This window comes from Aedes aegypti, chromosome 1, assembly GCF_002204515.2.
Source record: "Aedes aegypti strain LVP_AGWG chromosome 1, AaegL5.0 Primary Assembly, whole genome shotgun sequence".
In the NCBI taxonomy this organism is placed as follows: domain Eukaryota; kingdom Metazoa; phylum Arthropoda; class Insecta; order Diptera; family Culicidae; genus Aedes; species Aedes aegypti.
The window spans coordinates 60,761,925-60,789,285 of NC_035107.1; the positions used below are offsets into that span (position 1 = coordinate 60,761,925).

At 39.2% G+C, this 27,361-nt stretch overlaps 1 protein-coding gene across 3 annotated transcripts; it reads left to right on the plus strand.

Annotated features, from left to right (window-relative positions):
- Positions 1 to 27,330, plus strand: LOC5569128 (activin receptor type-2A). Of its 3 annotated transcripts, none has more exons than XM_021837258.1 (8): positions 7 to 356; positions 636 to 1,023; positions 19,788 to 19,967; positions 20,039 to 20,352; positions 20,420 to 20,605; positions 20,672 to 21,011; positions 21,073 to 21,371; positions 26,240 to 27,330. In XM_021837258.1, the coding sequence occupies exons 2-8, from the start codon at positions 984 to 986 to the stop codon at positions 26,423 to 26,425; spliced, it is 1,545 nt and encodes a 514-aa protein (XP_021692950.1). In that variant the 5' UTR covers positions 7 to 356; positions 636 to 983; the 3' UTR covers positions 26,426 to 27,330. The 3 variants fall into 3 exon arrangements, with proteins under 3 accessions (XP_021692944.1, XP_021692950.1, XP_021692954.1); XM_021837262.1 differs by having other exon boundaries at positions 7 to 260; XM_021837252.1 differs by having other exon boundaries at positions 1 to 1,023.
- The last annotated feature ends 31 nt before the right edge of the window (positions 27,331 to 27,361 follow it).

Consider the following 27,361-nt stretch of genomic DNA (forward strand, 5'->3'; position numbering starts at 1 on the left):
TATTTTTACCGTATGACAGACAGTGCAGACATCTACATCTACATCGCTTTCCAGACGACGGACGTCTAGCGGTCCAGAAGCGATTCTCTAGAGAGTGTATCATTTTTCCAGCTGGGAAATTTCCGCGTCTTCCGCAAATAGGTTTCCAACGCGCCAAAGTGCAATATCCGTTCGTGGTTCCGCGTGATACGCATTGAGTGTAGCTCAAAACCTACGCATCTTGTATGCATCTAAACATCGTCTTCGACGAGCAGGAAAAGGTCACCACACCAATACCATTATCCAAGGCTGGCGACGATCGTCCAAAGACGATAGGGACGAGAGGACCCGCGGTGCATTGCAAGCAGTGCACAGGGGTAATAATATCGTATCGAATAGACGTCGCCGTCTTTCCTCCGTTTCTTTCATGTCTGGCTGCAGTAGGAGTCGACGGAATCGTAAATATTTTCGGTCCATTTGCCGTTCCGTGTCCGTGAGTGCGAGAGTTTGAATCGTCTTCGTCGCGGACGCCGGAGTATTTGGAGTGAAGTTTAGTGTGCGGGGTTGAACTGAAGAAACGTGAGGCGCCTATAGGCGTACGCATATGTAGCTGAGGCGACTCGAAGATTAGTGAATGGTGATTTTCTCCTGATTAGGTGGAGTTAGGCGTTGATCTCTCGAGATGATAGTGATCCAAGTGTTATTCAAGTGTAGTAACATCAGTGGGAGAAGTGGCAAATAGTAGCCCTACAGGAAGATGTCTCCATTGAGGCACCATTAGTGCTGAGTCTGCGAAAAATTCTTCAGAAGAGACACACAGGGGTACAGAACGAATCTTCAAGTGAAGCCAAAGAAGGGAAAAGCTACCAGCTGTGACTAATAGCCATTGCTACGGCGGTGAAACGGAGCCAGATTTGAATCTTCTTCCCGGGATATGGTCCAGCTTGGGGGGAGCTGCTGAAGAAACTTGAACCAGCGCCGAGTAGAGTGAGCCAAAAACAAGAATGCGCACTATTCTATTCATAGCAGCGAGTCTCGCCATACGTGAGTATAGTATTGATGCTTATAAGCTGTCTTAACTGCGTTTTCTTTCTGTCTTACGGTCTCTGACTACCTACCTACTTACAAGATCTCAGAGGTTTGAGCGTGTGTTAGTATGTTTGTGTTTTGATCATATTCAGCGCTGAGCGATGGGGATGGTCAAAATACGAGATGAAGAAGCATAATTGAAATCATAAGTTAACCATACCTGTACGCTAAGAATGATTCGAAGATATTTCTAAATTTTACCTGCTCTAAATTTGCAATCCTTTATGTACTGATTCGCACTTAGATATTCCGAGTGGAGGAGATAATTGAATAACTAAACTGCCCAAGTAACCAAGCTGCTCAAGCTGCAATTTGTGCATATAAACGGTGTATATAAAGTTAGAATTACTGTATAACAACAATTGAAGTTGATTTGAACTTGATTTCCAACAATGTCGAGTTAGTGTATTAAATTATAACTTCTCTATGGCTTTACTGAGGCCCTTTCCCACATTAAATTAACTTTAATTGTAGTTATATGTGCCGGTGCTATTAGTGGATTACCTAAGCAACAAAAAATTATAACATAACAACGTCTTTTTTTTTTAAAGCCTCAACAGAGATCTTTTGGCGTCAACAGAATATACTATATGGGAAAAATATAAAAAGAATGATAAAATCAAGTAGATAAGAACCGAATTCAGTACTATATCATTTAATTCCACTAGAGTTTGTATCCTTTGACACGTTTGAAAATGATACTGAAGATTTTGAACAAAATAGTTGATTTTTACATAGGTTTAGCATTTTTACCTCAGAGTAGCAACTAAAATCTTTCGAATTAAGCATAAAGGTCATATCTGGGACATTTCTTTTTTTTTACACATCTATTTGAAAAACTGCTTCACTCAGTTAATCTACTACTGGATAGGATGTCCATCCCGGAACAAAAATCCCGGATTTTTGGAATTTGACAAATTTTGGGATTTCCTGTTTCCCGGGATTTAAGTTCTGACATACCGGGAATCACGGGATTCCCGAAATATACGTAAAATTTGATGAAAACCACTAAATTTCAATGAAAAACAATGGCTTTTATCCTCACTATCATGCCCTGTTTGAAAAAAATAGAAAAGTGTCATGAAAAAGAGAATAAACTAGTAATTATTTTCATGAAAAGACCAATTTACCAAGGAAGGAACATATATTTTTATTTGTCTAGTTGCAAAGTTTTATTGCTTTCCTTTTTAACATTAGGCGTTTTTATAAGCCTATGCGCAGATAGCAAATTTGAAAGCACACCTAAACTTCAGTCAATAATTTTCAATAATTAACTTTTAGCATGATCTACAATGATCTTCAATCGTTCCTTTTGTTCTAAAGTTTTTATGACTTGTCAAATGTTTGAAGCAAATTGCTTCAAAATAATGACTTAAGTCTTCACCATTCATAAGTGTTATAGCGAATATGAAAAAAAAATCCATAGCAAACCCGTAATTAGTCTAGCTAAGTTTTGATTTTTGTTAGGTTACTTTATCAGAATAAAAAAAGTCTTATCTGAAATATGATTTGCTATAATTAACATATTATATTGGAAAGTTACATTATCTGTTTATTTTATTGACAAAAAACATTGCATTGTTAAATTTTACTTCCGTTTCAACCGAAATGCTAGTTTTATTGAAAATTTGATAAATCGCGGGAGCAAAATGGTTGGTAAATGGACACTCTACTACTGGAACACGACGGCAACTACAGTCGAATTTCGTTCGTTGCACTATGTTTAAGGTGATTATAGAACGAAGCCACACCTCAAATTTTCAAGAGCACAAGACTTAAGAACCAAACAGCGCTCCGCGTTAAAAATCTATCCCATTGGTCACCACCAGCAAGCAAGCAAGTTGATTGATTTTCAAAGCGAACTGTTGTCGGATACTTTCGTCTTGTGCACTTGAAAATTCAAAGTTTGGCTTCGTTTTATAATCACCTTAATTGCACTTCGGGCTCCCGTTAGGCTCCCCCACCTAAAACGAAGCTAAACGTCACATTCTGGCATAAACAGAAGTTTGTCAATGTTGGTACCGTAATACGGGGGCAAATTGATCACTTTTTTACAACTTTTTGCCATGATTTCCTTTGGACTTCAAAAATTGACAAATTTTTTTCGGTAGAATCAGTACTTCATTGATCTCTATCAGTTTATGTAATCGATTTTTTATGAAATATAATTTAACATTCAGGGCTGGTAGCAGTCAGACAGTAAAATAATAGTGACTTAAGTGACAAAAATGATGAAAATAGTGACCAAAAAGTGACCAAATAGTGACCAAAAAGTGACTTCAATGAAAATACGTTCTATGTAGATATTAATCAATCTACATTTCGGGTGAATTTAGAGTGTAGGGAACTGCACTGCCCATGTTCGCATAGTCGACGTAAGCGCCAATGTGATCAAAATTCATATTTTCGTTGCTATGCATTCTGTTCGTTAATGTTTCTGAAACGCGTGTACTCTGGTTGACAGTTGCGTAAAAAATGAAAGAGTGAAACATCTTCGCCTACTAGATCGTGTTGCCTAGTTGCGGTAGAGAGTAGACACATTAGAAATAGAGTGCTAATGTCACGAGTATTCACGTTGCAGTTAATCATTATTCTGCTCAGGTATTATGCGTTGGTACGCATAGATGTTACTTATAAATAATCTCAGACTTGGAAGCGATCAATCCTGAACATGCTCCCCCTCACCATTGCTTACTAGTAGATAAAATTCAGAATTAAACACTTTATGTTAATAACATCGTTGAACTCGAAAAGAACATGTGGCTCAGTACTGCACTTTCTTTTCCATTCACGATTGTATGTTGTTAAGATATTCTCGAATGCTGAAAAAACATTTTGAGAACACATTTGAAACTGTTCTCGACAATCTAAGCCGATAGCTCGCTTCTCTAAAAACTTTCTCCTACACACGTAAATTAATTAATCTGCTTTAATTTATGCGTTGCCTGCTTTCTCGGGAAGCTCATAAGACTTTTCAGAGCGACGATGGAAGTCCCGCCGGGGACTGCGACAAGTTGATGGACTTTCATGCCTGTTGTTCAATATTACTCTTCATGGTGTTTACGGTGAGGCGGGCTAAGGTACAATTTTCAAAAGATCCAGTCAATTTGTTTGCTTCGCTGATGATATGAAGATTGTCAGCCGAACATTTGAAAAGGTGGCAGACCTATACACCATCTTGAAACGTGAGGCATCAAAAGTCGCACTGGTGGTGCACATAGTTGCGCGACATAGTTCGCTTAAGAAGCAGTGTGATGATAGACGGGGATACGTTCGAGATGGTCGCCGAGTTTGTCTACTTTGGATCTTTGCAATGTTAGCCGAGAAATACGGAGGCGCATTATCTGTGAAAGTCGTGCCTTCTATGGACTCCATAAAAAGCTACGGTAAACCAAGATTTCCGCACACCAAATGTACCATGCTCGAGGAGGACCTACAAGCTCTTGGGGTTTTTAAACGCCGGGTGCGTAGGATGATCTTCGGCGGCGTGTGGCAGCGAAGGATGAACCTTGAGTTCACCCGATTCTACGTTGCATCCAGTATCTTGAAGGTGGCCATATCTGACAGGATACGATAGGCCAGGCATTTGGAGCACAGCGAGCTAAGTGGGCTTATCAAGTACACAACTATATGGCGAGCGTGGTGCAGACCCAGTATGGAGAGATGCGACCATGAACCGATGAGCATTGCGGGGTGAAATTATTGATTCAGAGTTATGTATCTAACACTTCTTGGGAAAGTTTTTGCAATGCTTCAATCTCTCCAAATCACTATAACTATTGTCGGCATTTTTCCCATAAGTGTCCCATTAAGAGCTGCGGGGGTAATCTTATTTACTATTATCGCCAACTCGGAACTAGTCGCACTTAGTACTTAGTAACTCGAACTCAGTCGCATTAATTAATGATAAATCTGTTGAAATTGTTTGTTAAGTTTTGGCCACAGTTGACACACTATAATTCGATTGTCTGCATTCAAAAATGTTGATAGAAAAATCCTGTGAATGCAACTTTTTCATTTTTGATTACCGAATATAGTCGAGTGGTGCCGAAGCTGTGGATAACCCTACGTGTTGCTTGACAGTGTTCCTAAAGGTAATCAAATCTTTGTCCCGCTAAATAGTATTCCACCATTTTTCGTTAACCAATAAATTGAGGACAGGCACAAAATATCGTTACTAGTTATCTTTTACTAAATAGTCTGCTCAAGCTCTAGGAAAAACAATTAGTGTAAAGCAAACCATGTGTTCTTCATAGTCCTAATGAATATATTTTTGGTAATAAATGCACTCTTAAGTATATTTCAAATATCTGGTTCTGCTTATCTAAGTTCGCCCCGGTAATCTGTGTCCTCTCTCCATCTTAACGATCCTGTCGATCACTCCGGAATGACTTTGATGTTTTGAGAGAGCTGTAACTACTCCTAGCTTTATATCAGTGCACGTGTTTTGTTGGGTGTGATATAGAATCATAATAAATACGCTTGTTTCATTTTGTAATGCCAGCAAACCTTTCGATCTCTCAGTGGAATAACTCTTTCTATTAGTTTCAAAGGATATTTACGACAAATATCAAGATGAAAATAGCACCGCTTATTTCGAATGACGAATGTTTGAGGTAGTAGTTCACAAATATTTTTGGGTTGGACCTTTGTTATGAGTTTAACAAACAGAATTGCTGCTGTATCTTTTTCTTTACTTTTTTTCACGGTATGTTGTCATTCTGATGTAAGGAAAAAGTTAGGTAACATAGAGTCCTTTGTCATAAACAACCATTTTGCAAATAAACGCACCACTTGATATGTCATGAGGTTGCCCTAAATGACGTGTAATTGTCTGAGAAATTATGTATTTTTAATTACTTCCTTCATTTTTAATTTACTTGTTTTCATAATCATAACCCTTGTTGTTATTTTGACCATACGACGTAATTAACTTTTTTGGTATCAATACAATAGGAATGTTGACTCGCAAACGATCCAATAATGTTGTACTTTTTCACTGGGACAGAGCCTCTTCTGAGCTTAGTGTTCTTATGAGCCCTGCTACAGTTATTAACTGAAAACTTTTGTTTGTCAAAGTTTTCATTTTCGCATTCGTGTATCGTGTGGTAAGTACGATGATACTCTATGCCCAGGAAAGTGAGGCAAATTTCCTTTACGAGAAAATCCTGGACCGACCGGGAATCGAATCCACCCACCTTCAACATGGCTTTACTTTGTGATGATACTTTTATGATCATAAAAACTTAGGATAACTCAGCAACATTACTCAATCACATCACAAGCGGATATGCCGAATACAACTCCCATTCTGGTATCATCGATCGCTGCCAGGCGCGAGCACTGGGTTACGTGTAATATGAAAAAGTATATCAGATTCTTTTCCGCTCCTTCCACATTTCCTAAGACCAAACAGTTTCCAATGTCTAAGCTTCCAATTCTAGTGTTAACATTTGACTAATTTTCATGAATCAAATTGTGATATAATCAAAGCAACCTGTCCAGCCTTGTATCTTGTATCAGTAATAATTGTTCACCGCTCTTCTTTTTTTTAACATCCAAAATGTCAAACTCTGCGGAAACTCCCAAGAGCAACTTTTCAGAGTACAGGGAAAGATCCGAAATATTCAAGACTGTTAATTTCATCAACATTCTTCGACTTTTCAATTTTACTTGTTTAATTAGCTCAATTTTAAGGTGTGTTCAAAACCTCAAGCTAGAACATGAGCGTTTTCTGGTCCGCATGTCAATAGTAACCTCAAAATTTAACCAAGTTCAATCAAGGCACTCCGATTCTCATCTTGATTCCGTTTTGAAACAAATGGTTAAACAAATGGTTAGAATTACACAGCGAATGACCCATGCATCAAGTCACTTCTATTTCAACCCATTTGTTGAAAAATTTTGTCATATGAAAAGGCTCTACTCATCTCAATCATTTCGACAATTTGAATTTCATTAGTTACTCCCTCGTGTTGGAATATGTGTTTCTCTCATTACGTTCTGTTCATTTCAACCCGTGTTGAAATCCGGTATACGATCCAAGTGCCATTTTGTTGCCAATTCCGCAACTGAGAAAATATCACACTCGTTATCGACCCAAGCGTCGATTCCCAACCCAGGCGTTGGATTCCAAAATTGATCAATCAAATCGACCCGAGCGTCGACTTCCAACCCAGGCGTTGGATTCAAAACTTGATCAACCAAATCGACCCGAGAATCGATTTCCAACCCAGGCGTTGGATTCCCAAACTTGATCACTCAAATCGACCCAAGCGTCGAAATCCAACCCAAGCGTTGGATTCCAAAATTGATCAATCAAATCGACCCGAGCGTCGATTTCCAACCCAGGCGTTAGATTCTTAAACTTATTTATTAAATCGACCCGAGCGTCGACTTCCAACCCAGGCGTTGGATTCTTAAACTTGATTTATTAAATCGACCCGAGCGTCGACTTCCAACCCAGGCGTTGGATTCAAAACTTGATCAACCAAATCGACCCGAGCATCGATTTCCAACCCAGGCGTTGGACTCAATCTCTCTTAAATGTGGGACAAGCTTAAAAAATGTGATAAGTTAATAAATTTACCATTATCTACGGAGCGAAGAAAAACCAATCCGGTTCGAAGGACCAAAATGTTCGTTAATGTTTCTGAAACGCGTGTACTCTGGTTGACAGTTGCGTAAAAAGTGAAAGAGTGAAACATCTTCGCCTACTAGATCGTGTTGCCTAGTTGCGGTAGAGAGTAGACACATTAGAAATAGAGTGCTAATGTCACGAGTATGGGACGGACCTGGCTCAACGGAGACTGCCCTGTTGTTTTTCAGTCGATAACCTTGACGATACAAAGACCAGTGTTACCAGTATCCTTTTTATGCAAATCTTATGGACAAATTCAAATATCTAGGCTCATAATTTGATTATTTCTCGCACGCTTCATTCATTTAGTGCAGTAGAGGATGCATATTTTAAAGAAATCAGGTTGAAATTTAAACTCGGTTATATTTTTAGAAAGAATTGACACAATTTCCACTATTTTGGTCTCAATTAGGTATATTATATTTATTTTAGCATTGTAGGAACACATGCTGAACACTTCATATCAAATATTAATAGATTTGAAATGAAAAGATTTCACCAAAACTTTTGATAAAAACTCTAGTTTATGAACTGGCAACACTGTCGAGCTAGCAACAAAGTGCCCTGTTGCAATCCAACTTAACGATGTGAAAGTAGGCCTTTGCTAAAACAACCAATGAGAAGTGGTCTTTTTTGACAGGCAATTGGTTTCATTTTTGTACTTTGACCTGTCACGTCTTGTCTTAAAAAATACCAAGCGAGTAAGGGCAATGCAGTAGTTAGGGTTTCCATTCAAAATCAGTTTTTCAATTCGTGGATGCCCGAAAAAATCTTGATGTTTTAGTTTTTTTTTATACAAAATAGTCAAAATCGGAAGACTTGAGATTATAAATTAAATTAATTTTGACTAATACTGTAATCTGAATATGATTTGAATTTCCAAAGAGTTTTTGATAAAATTATATGAAGTCATTGGAATTTCAGAGAGATTTTGTGTAATTTATACTGATTTTCCCAAAAACTGCAAAGTTCAGTAACAAACCTTCTGAGAATGCCTTCGAAATTATGCGTTAGCCATAGACCATAACTGGACAAATTTTTGATCTGGTGAAACTTATGTTGGAGCTTTTTAACAGAAACGGTATCTTCGAAAACATTTTATTTTTCTCCTTTGAAGCTGGCTAAACTTTTGACATAAATCTAAAATTGCATCTTACAAGCAATTTATAAAAAAAATTGGCTAAGAATTGCGTCAAAAACTTAACAAAAATCTGACTATGATTACCTTAAGGACCTTGCTTTTTATTTACTTTAAAAGATTTTTTCACTTAAGGCCTTAGTGAAGTATAACTCAGTATAGAGCAGACAAAATAAATTATTCGGTATGATTTCTCAGCGTTATCGAGCGTCGGAAACCCTTAGCTTTCGACTGGTGGATAAAGAATACGCTTTCGCAAGTTGAATAATTTTAAATAAATCGAAATTTGTGGCCTTTTCATGATTTTATTCCGGACGCTTCCTCACTTTTGCCTCATAATCCGGACACTTTGATTCGAATTCCGGACAGCTCATGGAAATCATTAATAAAAAAGTCAAACCATCAGTTGAAGTCGTCAAGCTACTAAAGAGATGTCTAAGGCAGTTGGACATTATAAGTTTGCATAGAAATTTTTAAGAAAATTTTATTAAAACGAGCCACGAAAGTGAAAACTTTTGGACAGCAAAAATTGAAACATTTCGTGTGAAATGTTTCCCATACAAAGTAGAGTGTCCGGAATTTGAAGCTGTCCGTAATATTATTCAAAACGGTACACTGTAAATACAAAATCTTGTCAGAGGCCTCATAAGAACTTTGTCGTAGATCAAGGAATAACTACTAAATAATCCAGACAAGGCTTCATCAAAAATCAGTATCATCTCAGAAATCCGCCAATCGTACTTCTAAATTAATCTGTCCAAGATTTTAGTGGATCTCCCAAGAAATTTGTCAAATATTAATTTGGCTTAGGTATTCGTAAATGGCAATAACATCAACCATAACAACTTTCTACAACTTATTTTGGTGGTTTGTAGATTTAGTGCTTGGAGATGTTCGTTCAAAATTATTTTCCCGGTGACCACCTCAAACTTCCGGGTTTTCCGTCTTATTCCCCGGTCCAAAGTGGCCACCCTGAAATTATTGAAAACAATTGTATCACTCAGTAACGACTCGTAATCTCACGTTTTATCTGTTTTACTACCCGTTTTTTATAGAAATAGTTGACCTAAGATGAAGTGATTTCATACAATATTAGTACTCGTTATTGATTTTTTGTTTGTTATTAAAACCCTACCCTGGCTTATCTCCGGGAGGAATTTTGACGACAATCTTTCGAATATTTGGTTAAAGATCTCTTCTATAGTCACATATTACTGCAGGAAGTTCACTAGTAATTTATTCAGCAGATCTGTCAGATATTGGCCCTGGTATTCGCCATAATTTATTAAAATATTACATCTACAAAATTCAGCCCAAATATTTTGCCAGCATATTCTTTGAAATTTTCCCAGATTTTTTTTTTGTTATATTTTCCGTTGCAAATGTCTACGAAATATTCAGGAATCCCTATCTTTTTTGACTCTTAAATTTCCAAATCACACTTATTTGTCTTTATAATAATAAATATCTATTTCTTGCTATTTGTGTTTGCAAAGATAACCCAGCCTTAAATTTCAATACCGTTAGATCACGAAAATAGTGACTTAAGTGACCAATTTTCTGAAAAAGTGACTTTAGTGACTTTTTGTTGGAAATAGTGACTTTTTAGTGACCAGGTCGAAAAAAGTGACCAAGTCACTAAAAAGTGACTTGCTACCAGCCCTGAACATTTCATAATATTAGTTTTAATTTCAAAAATTGAAAATGACTCATTGGGACAAAATTGATCACTATATAATATAGCATATTTTAATATGTAAAATTTCCCTAATCTACTAAATTTGGGTCTCCTGAATCTGAAAATGTTGTCAAGTTCTTACAACTCGTGTATATCATAATTTTATAGCAAAATTAAAGAATGTAAATCTGCCTAATACGTCTAAATGTATGTAATTTTCTTTGAAATAAGCACGTTATTCAACAATAAACGGTTTTACGGGCAAACAAATATTCTTGAAATGCTGTACGATTTCAAAAATGAGTTCAGCAGGTCACACTGAAGCTATCACAACATTTTTAACACTCAAAGTTTACATACAGGCTTAGCACCAGCGGATTGTTTAGTACCGACATTTCCAACAGTATTGCTAACACCTTCAAAACCTGTGAATATTTCTATGCAAAACTGTCCTTAATGAAAATGAAATAGTGTAAAACCATCATAAGACATCTATGCATAAACTAGAAAACATGGAATATCTGTGATGGCAGTGAAGTATTAAGCATTCTTGAAAGGAAATGCTATTTGGGACCGACCTGATCAAATTCACCCCAGTGATCAATTTGCCCCCGGATTATGGTAGCCCTAAATTTATTTTGTAATAGATAGTTTGACGTCTCAAAACTCAGCCCGATCTAAGACAAGACGTGACAGGTCAAAGTACAAAAATGAAACCAATTGCCTGTCAAAAAAGACCACTTCTCATTGGTTGTTTTGGCAAAGGCCTACTTTCACATCGTTAAGTTGGATTGCAACAGGGCACTTTGTTGCTAGCTCGACAGTGTTGCCAGTTCATAAACTAGAGTTTTTATCAAAAGTTTTGGTGAAATCTTTTCATTTCAAATCTATTAATATTTGATATGAAGTGTTCAGCATGTGTTCCTACAATGCTAAAATAAATATAATATACCTAATTGAGACCAAAATAGTGGAAATTGTGTCAATTCTTTCTAAAAATATAACCGAGTTTAAATTTCAACCTGATTTCTTTAAAATATGCATCCTCTACTGCACTAAATGAATGAAGCGTGCGAGAAACAATCAAATTATGAGCCTAAATATTTGAATTTGTCCATAACATTTGCATAAAAAGGATACTGGTAACACTGGTCTTTGTATCGTCAAGGTTATCGACTGAAACAGGGCAGTCTCCGTTGAACTGTCACGTCCTGTCCTAGAGCCCGATTAGTGAAAGTCTTTCACTAGATGGGCTACAACTTTAGGGCAACGAACGAAAGTTGACTTTACTGGTGCAAGGGAGCAATTTTTTTGCGAAACCTTCATAATTTAGGGGCCTTTTTTTGTAAATCGAGCAGATTCATGTGACTCGTCTGTATTCATTGTCGATCAAAGTAAGCATGCATATTTCAGATGTCACCCGTCGACTCTCACAGTAATCTAATCACATACAGTGACAACTGTCTCCAGTCGAGTCATTTTGATCGAATCGACCTATAAAATAGACCCCCAAAAGTATGAAATAACATTCAGCTTCAAATGTCGAACACTATGCTCATTGCACTAAGTTCCCCTATGCCTACACTTTGTCAATTATGAAAGAAATCATTCTTCCAAAGTTTGAAAAGTTTGGGAAGAAATTTGGATTAATAAAAACGTCATTAAAAGCTGAGGGATACTACTTACACCCCGTAAAACCGAAGTAAACTTGACAGAAAATTTCAAACGCAACCATACGCGCGCACAGCTTGCTGTGATCTCCAAACTTATGCTACCTATTAGTATTAGAGGGATTACTTTTTGAGATTTCCTTAGGGCGATTTCGAGCCTTTTTCGTTAACGAACAAAATATCGCATTTTTTTCAATACGTCCATAGCCTTATTGCCTAGAGTGGATAAATTGTATTAAATCGCATTTTGGACATCACTTAGCTCTTTGAAATAGAATCTTGTAATGAATCTTCCAATTGTTCAGAAATTCCAGCTCGGGATTTTACTTAAAAACATTTGAGAATTCTGAAAATCTTATGCCCAGAAGTTTGAGACATTCCTGCAGAGATTTCCTCATAAAATTCTTCAGGAATTTCTCCAAGGAATACTCCAGAAAAATCTCTATATGGTTTCCTCTAGAAATTTTCCAGGGACTTTCCTCAGGCGTCCCTACATTGGCTCTTGCAAGAATTTTTCAAGAAATTTAACCGGATATTCCATAAGAGATTACTCTCATAATTTTCTAGCGGTTCTTCCAGGGATATCTCCGGACAATTCTTCAGAGAAGAAGTTTTTTAAGGAATATCTGGAAAAAAAATCGTCATCCAATTGTACACTGTTCAGTAATACACCCAAATTATCCCTCAATAATTCTGCAAGGGGTTTTAAGGAACTCTTTCAGATCCCTTTAAATGTTCTCCAGAAATTGATTGAGGACTTTCACAAAAAAATCCTCCCGAGATTTAATTTTTGACTAGTTTCCCTACAGTATCTATTTCACCTGGGATTATGGCTCAAAGCTTATGCAAGAAATTTCTCAAAAAAAAAAATATATCAAGGGAATAGGAAGATCTTTCAATCACAACCGTATTTTCTAGCCCAGTTCCGATAGAACTCCATTCCATTACTCCAGGGATTTCTCTAGATAGTTCTTCCAGGGACTCCTCCGGTGATTCCTCCAGAAAAAATCCAAAGATCATTCCAGGTATTTCTCCATGAATTTGGCAATACGTCCAAGGATTATTTCAGGGATTTTTCCAGAAAAAAATTGACAGATTTCTCCAGTAAATTCTCTACACTATTTCTTGTAGAAATTTGTCCAAGAATACTCCAGGCATTTTCTCCAGGAATATCTCCGAAGATGACTCTAGATATTTCTCCGAGGATTCCTTCAGCAATTTATCCTGGTAATCCTTCTGAGATTTTACCAGCAGTTTATTCAGAAATTTCTCCAGAAAACCTTTTTTATGGTTCTTCCAGAAGTTGTTCTATGGGTTTTTTTTCAGAAATCCCTCTAAAAACTCAGGCAAGAATTTCTCCAAAGATTCCTCCAATAATTCTCCCAGAATGTCCTCTGCGTATTCCTCTATAACATCCTGTAGGGATTTCTTAATATTTTTCTATAGGTTCTTCTTGGGATTACACCTGGAATCCTTCCATGTATTTCTCTAGGAATCTAGCTACGGATTTCTCAAAAAAATTCTTCATGGAAGGAAACATTCTTTTATGGAAAAATTCTTGAAAGAATCTCTGGAAGAATTCTTCGGGTTATTTTTGATGGATTTTCTGGAAGAATTTCTATAGGAATTCTTGGTAAGATCCCCGAAGGTATTTTTTGAGGCCCAGAACAATTCTTTAGACAAACTTCTAGGTAAATCCTTGGAGGATTTGTAAAAATAGTTGTGTAGTTGTAAAAATCCTTTTTCCTTGAGCGATTTTGCTGAAGCTATCTCTGGGGGAATTGCTGGGGAAACTCTTGAGGAATTCGTTAAGTAGTTACTTGTCTCTTGAAGAATTTCTGGAGGAATATCTGAAGAAACTGAAAAAGTTCATGGAGGTATTTTTGAAGATGTTCCAGGTGCAATCTTATTAAAAATATTACCGAAGGATTCTATGGAGAATTCATTGGATGTTTTCCTTTTGTAACTCTTTAAGAAACTTGATGCGAAATCTTTAGAGGAATCCCTGTTGATTTTTCTGGAGGAATGCCTGGAATATGCATTAGAGAAATCTCTGGAAGAACGGTCTGGACGGTTCCTTTGAAAACTCAACATTTGATCTCCATGATCTTGGCAGGAACAGTGTAGTGTGCTATTCCTAAACCTAAAAAACAATGCGCTCTCGGGCTAGGCATTGGATATATATAGAAAGCGTTGTGTTTGGATGGGCATCTAATTCTTCCGAAAGAGGTGCACTTTGCGAAAAAGGACCACGTGATTATTGAGCTGAAATCGAATTCAGATTAACTTCTGCGTTCATGAGTCCTCTCATGGAGTAGTGGTAACGCGCTCCAACTAGAGATCGGGGAGTCGTGAGTTCGATTCTCACTGAGAAGACGTGTAACTTCGCAAATCTTCACATCAATTTGTCCATCTAATTCAATTGCAAATTATATGTAATGTTTACTGCCCATAACTGCATAACAGTCACATTCGACATTTTTGTCGATTTCGAGTTAATACCGTGGAGAGTCATCAAATGATAAATACTTTCGATCAACATACTGAAATCTGTGAGATTGTTCTAGAAAATTCCAAAAAAATACCAAGTTGTTTTGTCACATTGGCAATTGTAACCGCATAACAGTCACATTGAGATTACACATGAACCTCGTAATGCAGTGGCAACGAAATTTCTATCAGAATTATTTTCTGATTATTCACCCAATATGCAATATGAGTTGTACAAAATTTCAGCCTCAAATAAGTACTTTTGAATTTTTAGTGATTTTTTGAAATTTAAGATCCCTCCCATACTACAATAAAATGCAAAGTTGGTATCCCATTTACTCAACGCCTACTTTTGTCGAATGTTACAAATATGCAGTTATGGGTAGTTTAGCTTTTCGGTAGTTGGCCGTAAGCCACGATTCATGATTAAAAACAAGGAACATTTAGATTTTTTAATGTACCGTTTTGATTCATATTACGGACATTTAAGGACTGAGCATAGTATAACCGTTCGAAAATCACATAAATTGAAACATAATATATGATACCTTTGCGTTATCATGCTTTCAAAACACTAATCTTGCGGATGGCGGTCAAAGATTCGCATTTCACAGCTTGAATTACCTGAAATAAAGTGAAATTAGTGATCTTTCCATGATTCTTATTCCGGACGCAACCTCACTTTTGTTCCATATTGCGGACACTTTGTTTCGAATTCCGGACAGCCCACGAAAAGCAAAACTAAAATGGTTAAATTATAAATTAAACTTTCTCATCCGTTAGAGCAATGTCAAAACTTATCGCGAATTATAAAATTTCATGGATTGCTATGGTAAATTCATATTAAAACGTGTCGGAAAGTTGTGATCTTTTGAACGGGAAATTTCGAAACATTTCATGTGAAACCTTTCCCATACAAAGTAGAGTGTCCGGAATTTGAAGCTGTCCGGAATTTGAATCAGAACGGTAATTCGATCCATGATCCAAAAGAAAATGATATGGTACGCAGAACATTCCAGCCTGTGCACCACTAGCATTTGTTATGGTAGTGCTTTTACCGTATTTGAACGTTAAAAATAATAAAATGTCTAGTTTATTGTTTTTGTTGCTCTTGTGTCAGTGCTTGTGCTTTGTTCAAACAAGTTGTTCCAAATCTAAAGACAAATGATTTTATTAGGTATATTTCTTACAGGCAGACCCAAATGGGCTGGCTACACGGTTATGAATGGCTAAGAAAATATGTTGGAACTCTCGAGATTAATTATTTCATGAAATGTTGTGAACACATAGCCAATCCAAAGTAAAAAAGAGCGCACGGTCTCCCGATTGGTTGGATTTGTGAAAATATCAACTAAGATGGAGCTCTGGAATGCGCTCAGCGCGAAGCCAACCTGCTGTTCAAAAGACACACTGCACAGTGGGACGGATTGAGGTTTTAGAAGGAAAGATGGAACTCACGCCTTCAATTGTGATTTTACGTAAAAATAATGTTCTACAAAGTTGTTTCTAATATAAAAACAATTTTTTTGGTCGGAACGAAAATTAGGGTGGCCCTATGTTAAAAAAGATAACCATCAAAACTTTTTTAATTTACGAAATATTGATATAGTTTGTTCTACAAAGTTGAAGATCGAAAAATTTCAAGCTGATTTGTTAAAAAAGTTTTCTCCTAGCTCAAAAATTGACCGTTTTAGAGCATTTTTCGCTATTGATGTAGGGTGGCCCATGAAAAATTGTTTTTTTTGTGTTTAATTTTTATTATTTCAAGTTTCTTAGTAAAATTGTCTTCCCATTACTTTCAAGACTAATTGAAACGCAAACATAAAAGATATAGCTAATGGAAACAAATATGTACAAGAGTCTTTTCGTAATGGAAATTTAATTTACTTCCTTGGACATAAAGTATCATCGATACTAATACATACGATATACGAATGCAAAATGAAAAATATGGCAAAGAAAGCTCTCAGTTAATAACTGTGGAAGTGCTCCTAACAACAATAACCTGAGAAGTATGATCTGTTCCAGTAGGGACGCGATGCAAAACAAAAGAATATTGATACAATTTTTTTCTGATGAAAAGTTAAAGACTTTTTAATAACCAAAAAACATGTTTATATGTTTGTATAGTTGGGAAAACAAAATGAATTGTGTTGACATGACGATAGTGGTTGTCAGCTTAAAAATGTGAATAATATATGACTGGTTCATATATTAATAACCGTTACTAACAGATTTTTGAAGGAACTCCCAAATTTACTATAATGTTCAATTTTCAGGCATGGCTATCTCTAAATTATAGCCTTAATTAATCAAAACATCTAAACATGATCAAAAAATGCATATAGTTATTCTTCTTAATCTAGCCTTGAAAGTCAGCGTCATAATCAGAAATCGTACTCTAGTAATATACCGTTCCAGATACGATATATCTCCTACGGTGGACAAATTACTAGTAATTGAGCATTCGTTACTTCCAATCAGAATGTTTCCCAAAGAGCCCGGCAAATCCCAGAACAGAAGTATTCGGAAGTTTGGGATGAGCCATGTTAGGAAATTCAACCGTGAGGTAAATTTAGAAGATATTTTCAAAAAAGTTTTCTCCTTATTTATATTGCTGAGCTCCTTTGACTCTTTTCGGAAGTACGTATATAAGAATATGAAATAAGTTAGTTTTTTATTCCGATTTAAAGCCGAAAGATAATAATTGTCATGCAAAAAAAAAAATCTTTTTTTGCCCCAACTACATTTACATGTAAAAAACGTTTGTTTTTCATGAAAAATGTTTATAACTATTCACCGATAAAATTGTATAGGCCCTAAAATATGCGTCTCAATCGTCTAAAGATGAAGGAATGACAACTTTGATGAGATATCTAAAAATTAAAAAAATATATAACACAAAATCATATTTTTGAAGGGCCACCCTACATCAATAGCGAAAAATGCTCTAAAACGGTCAATTTTTGAGCTAGGATAGAACTTTTTTTATCAAATCAGCTTAAAATTCTCCGATCTTCAACTTTGTACAACAAGCTATGTCAATATTCCATAAAATAAAAAGTTTTAATGGTTATATTTTTTTACAAAGGGCCACCCTAATTTTCGTTCCGACCAAAAAAATTGTTTTTATATTAGAAACAACTTTGTAGAACACCATTTTTACGTAAAATCGCAATTGAAGGCGTGAGTTCCATCTTTCCTCCTAAAATCCCTATCCGTTCCACTGTGCACTGATATTAAAATAAGTGCCGTTTTGTCTCAATTTCCGAACAGACTCATATTTCGAACACTCAATTTTTGTATGGCGATGAGGTTGAAATGTTTCGCTGAAATATGTCATTCAATTACCAGTAAATGGCAGTGAATTTCAATTCAATTTAATCATCTTCCAATCTATTTTATGCCTCGGCAGTAGTGATGATTCTTTAGTTCGAGACAAGTAAAACAAGCTCAGATAAATTTATTTGCGAAATTATTCATTTGAATACGATTTGTTCGTGCTGTTCGAGATTTGAATCAAGGTGTTCGGAATATGAGACAGATTGAACACAGTGTTCGGCATTTGAATCAAAATGTTGTTCCACACATTTACGTAAAAACAATACTAAACAAGTTTAAATAAATATTTTTATCAGTACATCCAATAGCTGACAGTAAGACATTGCGAAGAAACTAAAAATTTCATAAATATCAGCTAATGTATGCCCATCAGGTGCATTTGAAGTCACTGCTGGCCTTAAGTGTTCGTAATATGAGTCAAAACGGTATACAGTTTATAATTAAATTCAAAAATGTTGCCAAAAATGGATCCGTTTTGTTGCCAAAATCGGGAGGTGCTAAAAATGGACCATGCCAAAAACGGAATCCCACTGTAGTTACATTTCACAGCGGATATGTTCGGCTTCATTCTTCTTTCTGGCGTTACGTCCCAACTGGGACAAAGCCTGCTTCTCAGCTTAGTGTTCTTATGAGCACTTCCACAGTTATTAACTGAGAGCTTTCCATGCCAATTGACCATTTTTGCATATGTATATCGTGTAACAGGTACGAAGATATTCTCTGTCCTCGGAAGTCGAGAAAATTTCCAACACGAAAAGATCCTCGACCGGTGGGATTCGAACCCACGACCATCAGCTTGGTCTTGCTGAATAGCTGCGCGTTTACCGCTACGGCTATTTGGGCTTCAATGTTATGCAAATTATCATGACCTTACAGCTAAAGCTAAGAATGCTGTTCCGCTCAAGAAAAGAAAAAAAAAAATCTGCCCAAGAAATGATCAAGAAATTTCCTACAGTGAGCTTTATTTGAATTGACATGTCTTTTCAACTGCGTACTGCGATCAAAGAAAAATGCTTTTTTTGATCAATTCTTGCAAGAAATTTCCCACGCATCGAGATAGGCGATTACCTTTCTGTTGAAGTGCATACTTCGCTTAACAATCTACTCGACCTGAGAATTCAACTATCATCCATTTTCGGCTTAATGACCCTTTCGGCCTAACAAACGTCTAGGCCTATCGGCATCGGCCTAATGGCCTTCGGTCTGGTGGCCTTCAGCCTAAAAAAGTTCGCCTTAACGGCGATCGGCCCAATGGGATACACTCTTCGAAAATATCATGTAAATTTAAATACATTAAGATGCACATAAAAGAAGCGAACCAATTTACGCTATTTTACGTCCGTTCTTAAAATTACATGACATATAGAACCTAAACTTGAAGATTCTGAACCGAATATTAGAAGATTATCAGGATTCCTTGCAAGCTTCCGAAATTTTGCGAATTCTCATCGTGGTTATAGCGACAGCTGTGGAATCTCAGCAAAATGTTTTTCAGTGTTATCCTGAGCATTCCTAGAAGATTGTATTGTAGTTACCTAGATTTCTAGTAGCATTTTAAAATATTTTTGTGGATTCTTGAAATTATTAGCAAAGATCCTTATCTTCTGAATTTTTGGGGATTTTAAACAATTTTATGGGGATCCTAGGGATTCCTTGCAGACTTCTAAGAATGTTTATAAGTTATACTTCACATGCTGACTTCCCAAAACTCTCATTGCTTTTCTTCCTACATGTACTAATCCGTAAATTTGAATCTTACAGTTATAGTCGGATTGGAAGCATCGCTCAGCCGAGGCCACACGGAGACCAGCACCGGGTTGGTGTGCGAAACGTACGAATGCAAGGACGGTGACTGCACGGTCGGTCAAGAAGTATGCGATGAAGGCGACTCCGACAAACCGATGGGATGCTTCGTGGTCTGGAGCACCAACAATGTGACCAGTAAGAATGATCGCCGAAGCTGATGAACCTAAAAGAACGTCGTTTGCTAACTGTATTCTTGCGTATTTCAGACGAGGTCAAAGTGACGATGAAGGGCTGCTTCAGCAACCCGAACGACTGCAATGGGACCGAATGCATCGATACGACCATGGGCACGAAGAACAACCTGAACTACTGCTGCTGTCGGTTGAGCATGTGCAATCGCGAGCACCGATGGGTACCCAATGTGACCAATGCTCCGGAACCGGTTAATCCAGTGCCGCCGGAATCGAGCAGTGTCATTGTGGTGGCTAGCGTCGTTACCGGAACCTTGGCCCTTTGCTCGATGATCGTGATATTCGTGCTTCGACGGCGAAAGCAGTCCATGTTCAACGAGATACCGACGGTGAGATGGCGATTTCAAAGCGTAACTTGGATCAGTTTGTCTAATGAAGTGGAGTCTTGTTTTGCAGATCGAGCCGGAGATTACCAGCTCGTCGCCGAACATCGCCCTGCGGCCGATTCAGCTGGTCGACCTGAAGGCCCGAGGACGCTTCGGAGTGGTGTGGAAGGCCCAGCTGATGTCCCAGGAAGTCGCGGTCAAGATATTCCCCATGCAGGAGAAACAATCCTGGCTGACGGAGCAGGAGATTTTCAAGGTATGTTCCTCGTGTCTTCGCATTTTCAAGGTTCACTAACACAGTAGATTCTTCCAACTCTTTTAGCTCCCTCGCATGAACCACCCGAATATCCTGCAGTTCATCGGTTGCGAGAAGCGCTCCGAGTTGAACAATACGGACTTCTGGCTGATCACGGCTTACTGTAGTCATGGGTCGCTGTGCGATTACCTGAAGTCCCACACGGTGACGTGGCCGGAACTTTGTCGGATCGCCGAGAGTATGTCCCGCGGGTTGATGCATTTGCACGAGGAAATTCAGGGCAGCAAAACGGATGGGCTGAAGCCGTCGATTGCCCACCGGGACTTCAAGAGCAAGAACGTACTGCTGAAGGATGACTTGACGGCGTGCATCGCTGACTTCGGGCTGGCACTGATCTTTACACCAGGTATGTAATGCTCATGCGAGACGTTCAAGAATCTGGAAATCTAAAGAGCATTCATTTTCAGGCAAACCTTGCGGAGACACCCATGGTCAGGTGGGAACTCGCCGTTATATGGCGCCGGAGATCTTGGAGGGGGCCATCAACTTCACTCGGGATGCGTTTCTACGGATTGATGTTTACGCCTGCGGCTTGGTCCTCTGGGAGCTGGTTTCTCGCTGCACCGTGCACGGTGGCATTGTGGATGAGTATCGGCTGCCGTTCGAGGCGGAACTGGGATCGCACCCGACGCTGGAGGAAATGCAGGAAAATGTCGTCACGAAAAAGCTTCGGCCGAGGATCTACGATCACTGGAGGAATCATAATGTAAGTAATAAACTTTCAACCCAACTCAAACCTATGTCAATGTGAAGCTTTATCCATAAGTTGGGAGGCTTCCATCAAGAAGCTGAAAACACTCAATTCCAGTAGCTGGGAAAGGTGTCTTGTAGAAGCTGGGAAAGCTTCCTTCCAGAAGCTAAGAAAACTTCTTTTCACAAGCTTTGAAAGCTTCTAGTAGAAGCAATGAAATCTTCTAGCAGAAGCTGTGAAAGCTTCAAGTATAAGCAGTGAAAGCTTTTACCAAAAGCTTTGAATACTTCTACTAGAAGCTGTGAGAGCTTCTACTAGAAACTATGATAGCTTCTCTCAGAAGCTGTGTAAGCTTCTCTCAGAAGTTGCGAAAGCTTCTCTCAGCAGCTGTGAAAGTTTCTCTCGGAAGCTGGGGAAATTTCTCTTGTAAGCTGGGAAAGCTTCTTTCAGAAGTTTTAAAAGCTTTTCTCAGAATCTAAGAAAGCTTTTCTCCGAAGCTGGAAAAGCTTCTCTCAGAAACTGGGAAAGCTTCTCTCAGAAGCTGGAAAAGCTTCTCTCAGAAGCTGGGAAAGCTTCTCTCACAAGCTGGGAAAGCTTCTCTCAGAAGCTGGAAAAGCTTCTCTCAGAAGCTGGAAAAGCTTCTCTCAGAAGCTGGAAAAGCTTCACTCAGAAGCTGGTAAAGCTTCTCTCAGAAGCTGGGTAAGCTTCTCTCAGAAGCAGGAAAAGCTTCTCTCAGAAGCTGTGCTAGCTTCTCTCAGAAGCTGTGAAAGCTTCTTTCAGAAGCTGGGAAAGCTTCACTCAGAAGCTGGGAAAGCTTCTCTCAGAAGCTGCGAAAGCTTCTCTCAGAAGCTGCGAAAGCTACTCTCATAAGCTGGGAAAGCTTCTCTCAGAAGCTGGGAAAGCTGCTCTCAGAAGCTGGGAAAGCTTCTCTCAGAAGCTGGGAAAGCTTTTCTCAGAAGCTGGGAAAGCTTTTCTCAGAAGCTGGGAAAGCTTTTCTCAGAAGCCGTGAAAGCACAGATGCTGAAAAAGCTTCTCTCAGAAGCAGGAAAAGCTTCTCTCAGAAGCAGGAAAAGCTTCTCTCAGAAGCAGGAAAAGCTTCTCTCAGAAGCAGGAAAAGCTTTTCTCAGAAGCTGGGAAAACTTCTCTCAGAAGCTGGAAAAGCTTCTCTCAGAAGCTGGAAAAGCTTCTCTCAGAAGCTGTGAAAGCTTCTCTCAGAAGCTGGGAAAGCTTCTCTCAGAAGCTGGGAAAGCTTCTCTCAGAAGCTGGGAAAGCTTCTCTCAGAAGCTAGGAAAGCTTCTCTCAGAAGCTGGGAAAGCTTCTCTCAGAAGCTGGGAAAGCTTTTCTCAGAAGCTGGGAAAGCTTTTCTCAGAAGCTGGGAAAGCTTTTCTCAGAAGCTGGGAAAGCTTCTCTCAGAAGCTGGGAAAGCTTTTCTCAGAAGCTGGGAAAGCTTCTCTCAGAAGCTGGGAAAGCTTCTCTCAGAAGCTGGGAAAGCTTCTCTCTGAAGCTGTGAAAGCTTCTCTCAGAAGCTGGGAAAGCTTCTCTCAGAAGCTGGGAAAGCTTCTCTCAGAAGCTGGGAAAGCTTCTCTCAGAAGCTGGGAAAGCTTCTCTCAGAAGCTGGGAAAGCTTCTATCAGAAGCTGGGAAAGCTTTTCTCAGAAGCTGGGAAAACTTCTCTCAGAAGCTGGAAAAGCTTCTCTCAGAAGCTGGAAAAGCTTCTCTCAGAAGCTGGGAAAGCTTCTCTCAGAAGCTGGAAAAGCTTCTCTCAGAAGCTGGAAAAGCTTCTCTCAGAAGCTGGAAAAGCTTCTCTCAGAAGCTGGAAAAGCTTCACTCAGAAGCTGGTAAAGCTTCTCTCAGAAGCTGGAAAAGCTTCTCTCAGAAGCTGGGAAAGCTTCTCTCACAAGCTGGGAAAGCTTCTCTCAGAAGCTGGAAAAGCTTCTCTCAGAAGCTGGAAAAGCTTCTCTCAGAAGCAGGAAAAGCTTCTCTCAGAAGCTGTGATAGCTTCTCTCAGAAGCTGTGATAGCTTCTCTCAGAAGCTGGGAAAGCTTCTTTCAGAAGCTGGAAAAGCTTCACTCAGAAGCTGGGAAAGCTTCTCTCAGAAGCTGGGAAAGCTTCTCTCAGAAGCTGCGAAAGCTACTCTCATAAGCTGGGAAAGCTTCTCTCAGAAGCTGGGAAAGCTGCTCTCAGAAGCTGGGAAAGCTGCTCTCAGAAGCTGGGAAAGCTTCTCTCAGAAGCTGGGAAAGCTTCTCTCAGAAGCTGGGAAAGCTTCTCTCAGAAGCTGGGAAAGCTTCTCTCACAAGCTGGAAAAGCTTCTCTCAGAAACTGGTAAAGCTTCTCTCAGAAACTGGTAAAGCTTCTCTCAGAAACTGGTAAAGCTTCTCTCAGAAGCCGGAAAAGCTTCTCACAGATGCTGGAAAAGCTTCTCTCAGAAGCAGGAAAAGCTTCTCTCAGAAGCAGGAAAAGCTTCTCTCAGAAGCAGGAAAAGCTTCTCTCAGAAGCTGGGAAAGCTTCTCTCAGAAGCTGGGAAAGCTTCTCTCAGAAGCTGGGAAAGCCTCTCTCAGAAGCTGGGAAAGCTTCTCTCAGAAGCTGCGAAAGCTTCTCTCAGAAGCTGCGAAAGCTTCTCTCAGAAGCTGGGAAAGCTTCTCTCAGAAGCTGGGAAAGCTTCTCTCAGAAGCTGGGAAAGCTTCTCTCAGAAGCTGGGAAAGCTTCTCTCAGAAGCTGGGAAAGCTTCTCTCAGAAGCTGGGAAAGCTTCTCTCAGAAGCTGGGAAAGCTTCTCTCACAAGCTGGAAAAGCTTCTCTCAGAAGCTGGAAAAGCTTCTCTCACAAGCTGGGAAAGCTTCTCTCAGAAGCTGGAAAAGCTTCTCTCAGAAGCTGGAAAAGCTTCTCTCAGAAGCTGGGAAAGCTTCTCTCACAAGCTGGGAAAGCTTCTCTCAGAAGCTGGAAAAGCTTCTCTCAGAAGCTGGAAAAGCTTCTCTCAGAAGCTGGAAAAGCTTCTCTCAGAAGCTGGAAAAGCTTCACTCAGAAGCTGGTAAAGCTTCTCTCAGAAGCTGGGTAAGCTTCTCTCAGAAGCAGGAAAAGCTTCTCTCAGAAGCTGTGATAGCTTCTCTCAGAAGCTGTGATAGCTTCTCTCAGAAGCTGTGATAGCTTCTCTCAGAAGCTGTGAAAGCTTCTTTCAGAAGCTGGGAAAGCTTCACTCAGAAGCTGGGAAAGCTTCTCTCAGAAGCTGGGAAAGCTTTTCTCAGAAGCTGCGAAAGCTACTCTCATAAGCTGGGAAAGCTTCTCTCAGAAGCTGGGAAAGCTGCTCTCAGAAGCTGGGAAAGCTTCTCTCAGAAGCTGGGAAAGCTTCTCTCAGAAGCTGGGAAAGCTTCTCTCAGAAGCTGGGAAAGCTTCTCTCAGAAGCTGGGAAAGCTTCTCTCAGAAGCTGGGAAAGCTTCTCTAAGAAGCTGGGAAAGCTTCTCTCAGAAGCTGGGAAAGCTTCTCTCACAAGCTGGAAAAGCTTCTCTCAGAAACTGGTAAAGCTTCTCTCAGAAACTGGTAAAGCTTCTCTCAGAAACTGGTAAAGCTTCTCTCAGAAGCCGGAAAAGCTTCTCACAGATGCTGGAAAAGCTTCTCTCAGAAGCAGGAAAAGCTTCTCTCAGAAGCAGGAAAAGCTTCTCTCAGAAGCAGGAAAAGCTTCTCTCAGAAGCTGGGAAAGCTTCTCTCAGAAGCTGGGAAAGCCTCTCTCAGAAGCTGGGAAAGCTTCTCTCAGAAGCTGGGAAAGCTTCTCTCAGAAGCTGGGAAAGCTGCTCTCAGAAGCTGGGAAAGCTTCTCTCAGAAGCTGGGAAAGCTTCTCTCAGAAGCTGGGAAAGCTTCTCTCAGAAGCTGGGAAAGCTTCTCTCAGAAGCTGTGAAAGCTTCTCTCAGAAGCTGGGAAAGCTTCTCTCACAAGCTGGAAAAGCTTCTCTCAGAAGCTGGAAAAGCTTCTCTCAGAAACTGGGATAGCTTCTCTCAGAAGCTGGGAAAGCTTCTCTCAGAAGCTGGGAAAGCTTCTCTCAGAAGCTGGGAAAGCTTCTCTCAGAAGCTGGGAAAGCTTCTCTTAGAAGCTGGGAAAGCTTCTCTCAGAAGCTGGGAAAGCTTCTCTCAGAAGCTGTAAAAGCTTCTTCCAGATGCTGTAAAAGCTTCTCTCACAAGCTGTAAATACTTCTTTCAGAAGCTGTGAAAGCTTCTTTCAGAAGCTGTGAAAGCTTCTTTCAGAAGCTGTGAAAGCTTCTTTCAGAAGCTGTGAAAGCTTCTTTCAGAAGCTGTGAAAGCTTCTTTCAGAAGCTGTGAAAGCTTCTTTCAGAAGCTGTGAAAGCTTTTTTCAGAACCTGTGAAAGCTTCTTTCAGAAGCTTTGAAAGCTTCTTTCAGAAGCTGTGAAAGCTTCTTTAAGAAGCTGTGAAAGCTTCTCTCTGAAGCTGTGATAGCTTTTCTCTGAAGCTGTGAAAGCTTCTCTCTGAATCTATGAAAGCTTCTCTCTGAAGATGTGAAAGCTTCTCTCAGAAGCTGTGAAAGCTTCTCTCAGAAGTTGAGAAAGCTTCTCTCAGAAGCTGGGAAAGCTTCTCTCAGAAGCTGGGCAAGTTTCCTCAGAAGCTGAAAAAGCTTCTCTCAGAAACTCGGAAAGCTTCTCTCAGAAGCTGGGAAAGCTTCTCTCAGAAGCTCGGAAAGCTGTGAAAGCTTCTTCCAGAAGCTGTGGAAGCTTCTTCCAGAAGCTGTGTTAGCTTCTTCCAGAAGCTGTGGAAGCTTCTTCCAGAAGCTGTGGAAGCTTCTTTCAAAAGCTTTGGAAGCTTCTTCCAGAAGCTTTGGAAGCTTCTTTTAGTAACTTATTTATGGCAATATGAAAACATCTGATAAAAATTCTTCTATTCCAGGGTCTCAACGCACTGTGCGACACAATGGAGGAATGCTGGGATCACGACGCCGAAGCCCGGCTCTCGTCGTCCTGCGTAATGGAACGTGTTTCGCAGCACAGCCGGTACCAGGTCATGACGCCCCTGCTGATCGAGACCAACACTACTAACGACCTGCCACCGAAAGTAGCATCGGAAAGTGTGTAAAACACTTACAGCAATCAAATAGAGATTTACACCCACACACTTCCTGATCTTCCTAGAACCCCCTAGAAGTCCTATCCCGATGAAGCTTTTACTTGTAAGCTGCGCATGATTTCTTTTACATTGAAAACCATGCTTTTATATGAGAGGAACGTCCATTATACGCGCTAATCAGTGGGAAACAGATAGATTCTTAAGAGCATTTGCGATATAATATCAATCAAACAAACTAAGATAGTTATCAATCTAGGGAAGGTGAGAAAACACCTTCGAATCGGACATACAAACGAATTTGTTGTTCAGGGATATACAAACTGTTAACAAAAATTTCGATTTAAGTGGAAAGCAATACGGACACGGTTTGGATTGTCGACATGGAATGAGGCCTTTGCCGATTCCGTCAGAAAAAACTACACGGATCGGACGAAAAGAAAAGTTTGACTGCAAAACTAAGTTTGGACTGAGTCACACCTAATCTACGAATGGCGCCTATCCCGAGGATAGTGCTCCGAAAAAAAGAGAATCAAAACGTTTGAAAACCGGGTTTACTGATCACCTCAATTTGATTATCAAAAAAGAAGTAACGAAATCGTGTTAAATGATATACGTCTCAGTGAATGAATAGATTTTATGGATCATATACTTTTAAAACAACCGCTAGAACGAAACACTTTTATGCATTCAAATTTGATGAAACGAGTACGATTAGATAGGCGCAGCGATAACTGCATTACGCGTCGTGTAGTCTGTAGGGTTCATTCAATCACATGCTGCTGCTACACAGCGTGATGTTGTGTGTAATAAAGTCTGCGGATGGCTAAGATATATTTTTATATAACAGAATTTTCCTCCAATAGTGTACTTGTATGCCATGATTAGTTCAATAAAGGTTAATCTGTTTAGTATTAGACAAAGGTGCAAGCAGAGCATATGTTTGAT

Excerpts from the sequence above, each read along its gene's own strand:
- LOC5569128 (XM_021837252.1), top strand. The coding sequence starts at position 984 with ATGCGCACTATTCTATTCATAGCAGCGAGTCTCGCCATAC. Across the intron at positions 1,024-19,787 it reads AGCAGCGAGTCTCGCCATAC|TTATAGTCGGATTGGAAGCA; the intron begins GTGAGTATAGTA and ends TGAATCTTACAG. Across the intron at positions 20,606-20,671 it reads CGGAGCAGGAGATTTTCAAG|CTCCCTCGCATGAACCACCC; the intron begins GTATGTTCCTCG and ends CAACTCTTTTAG.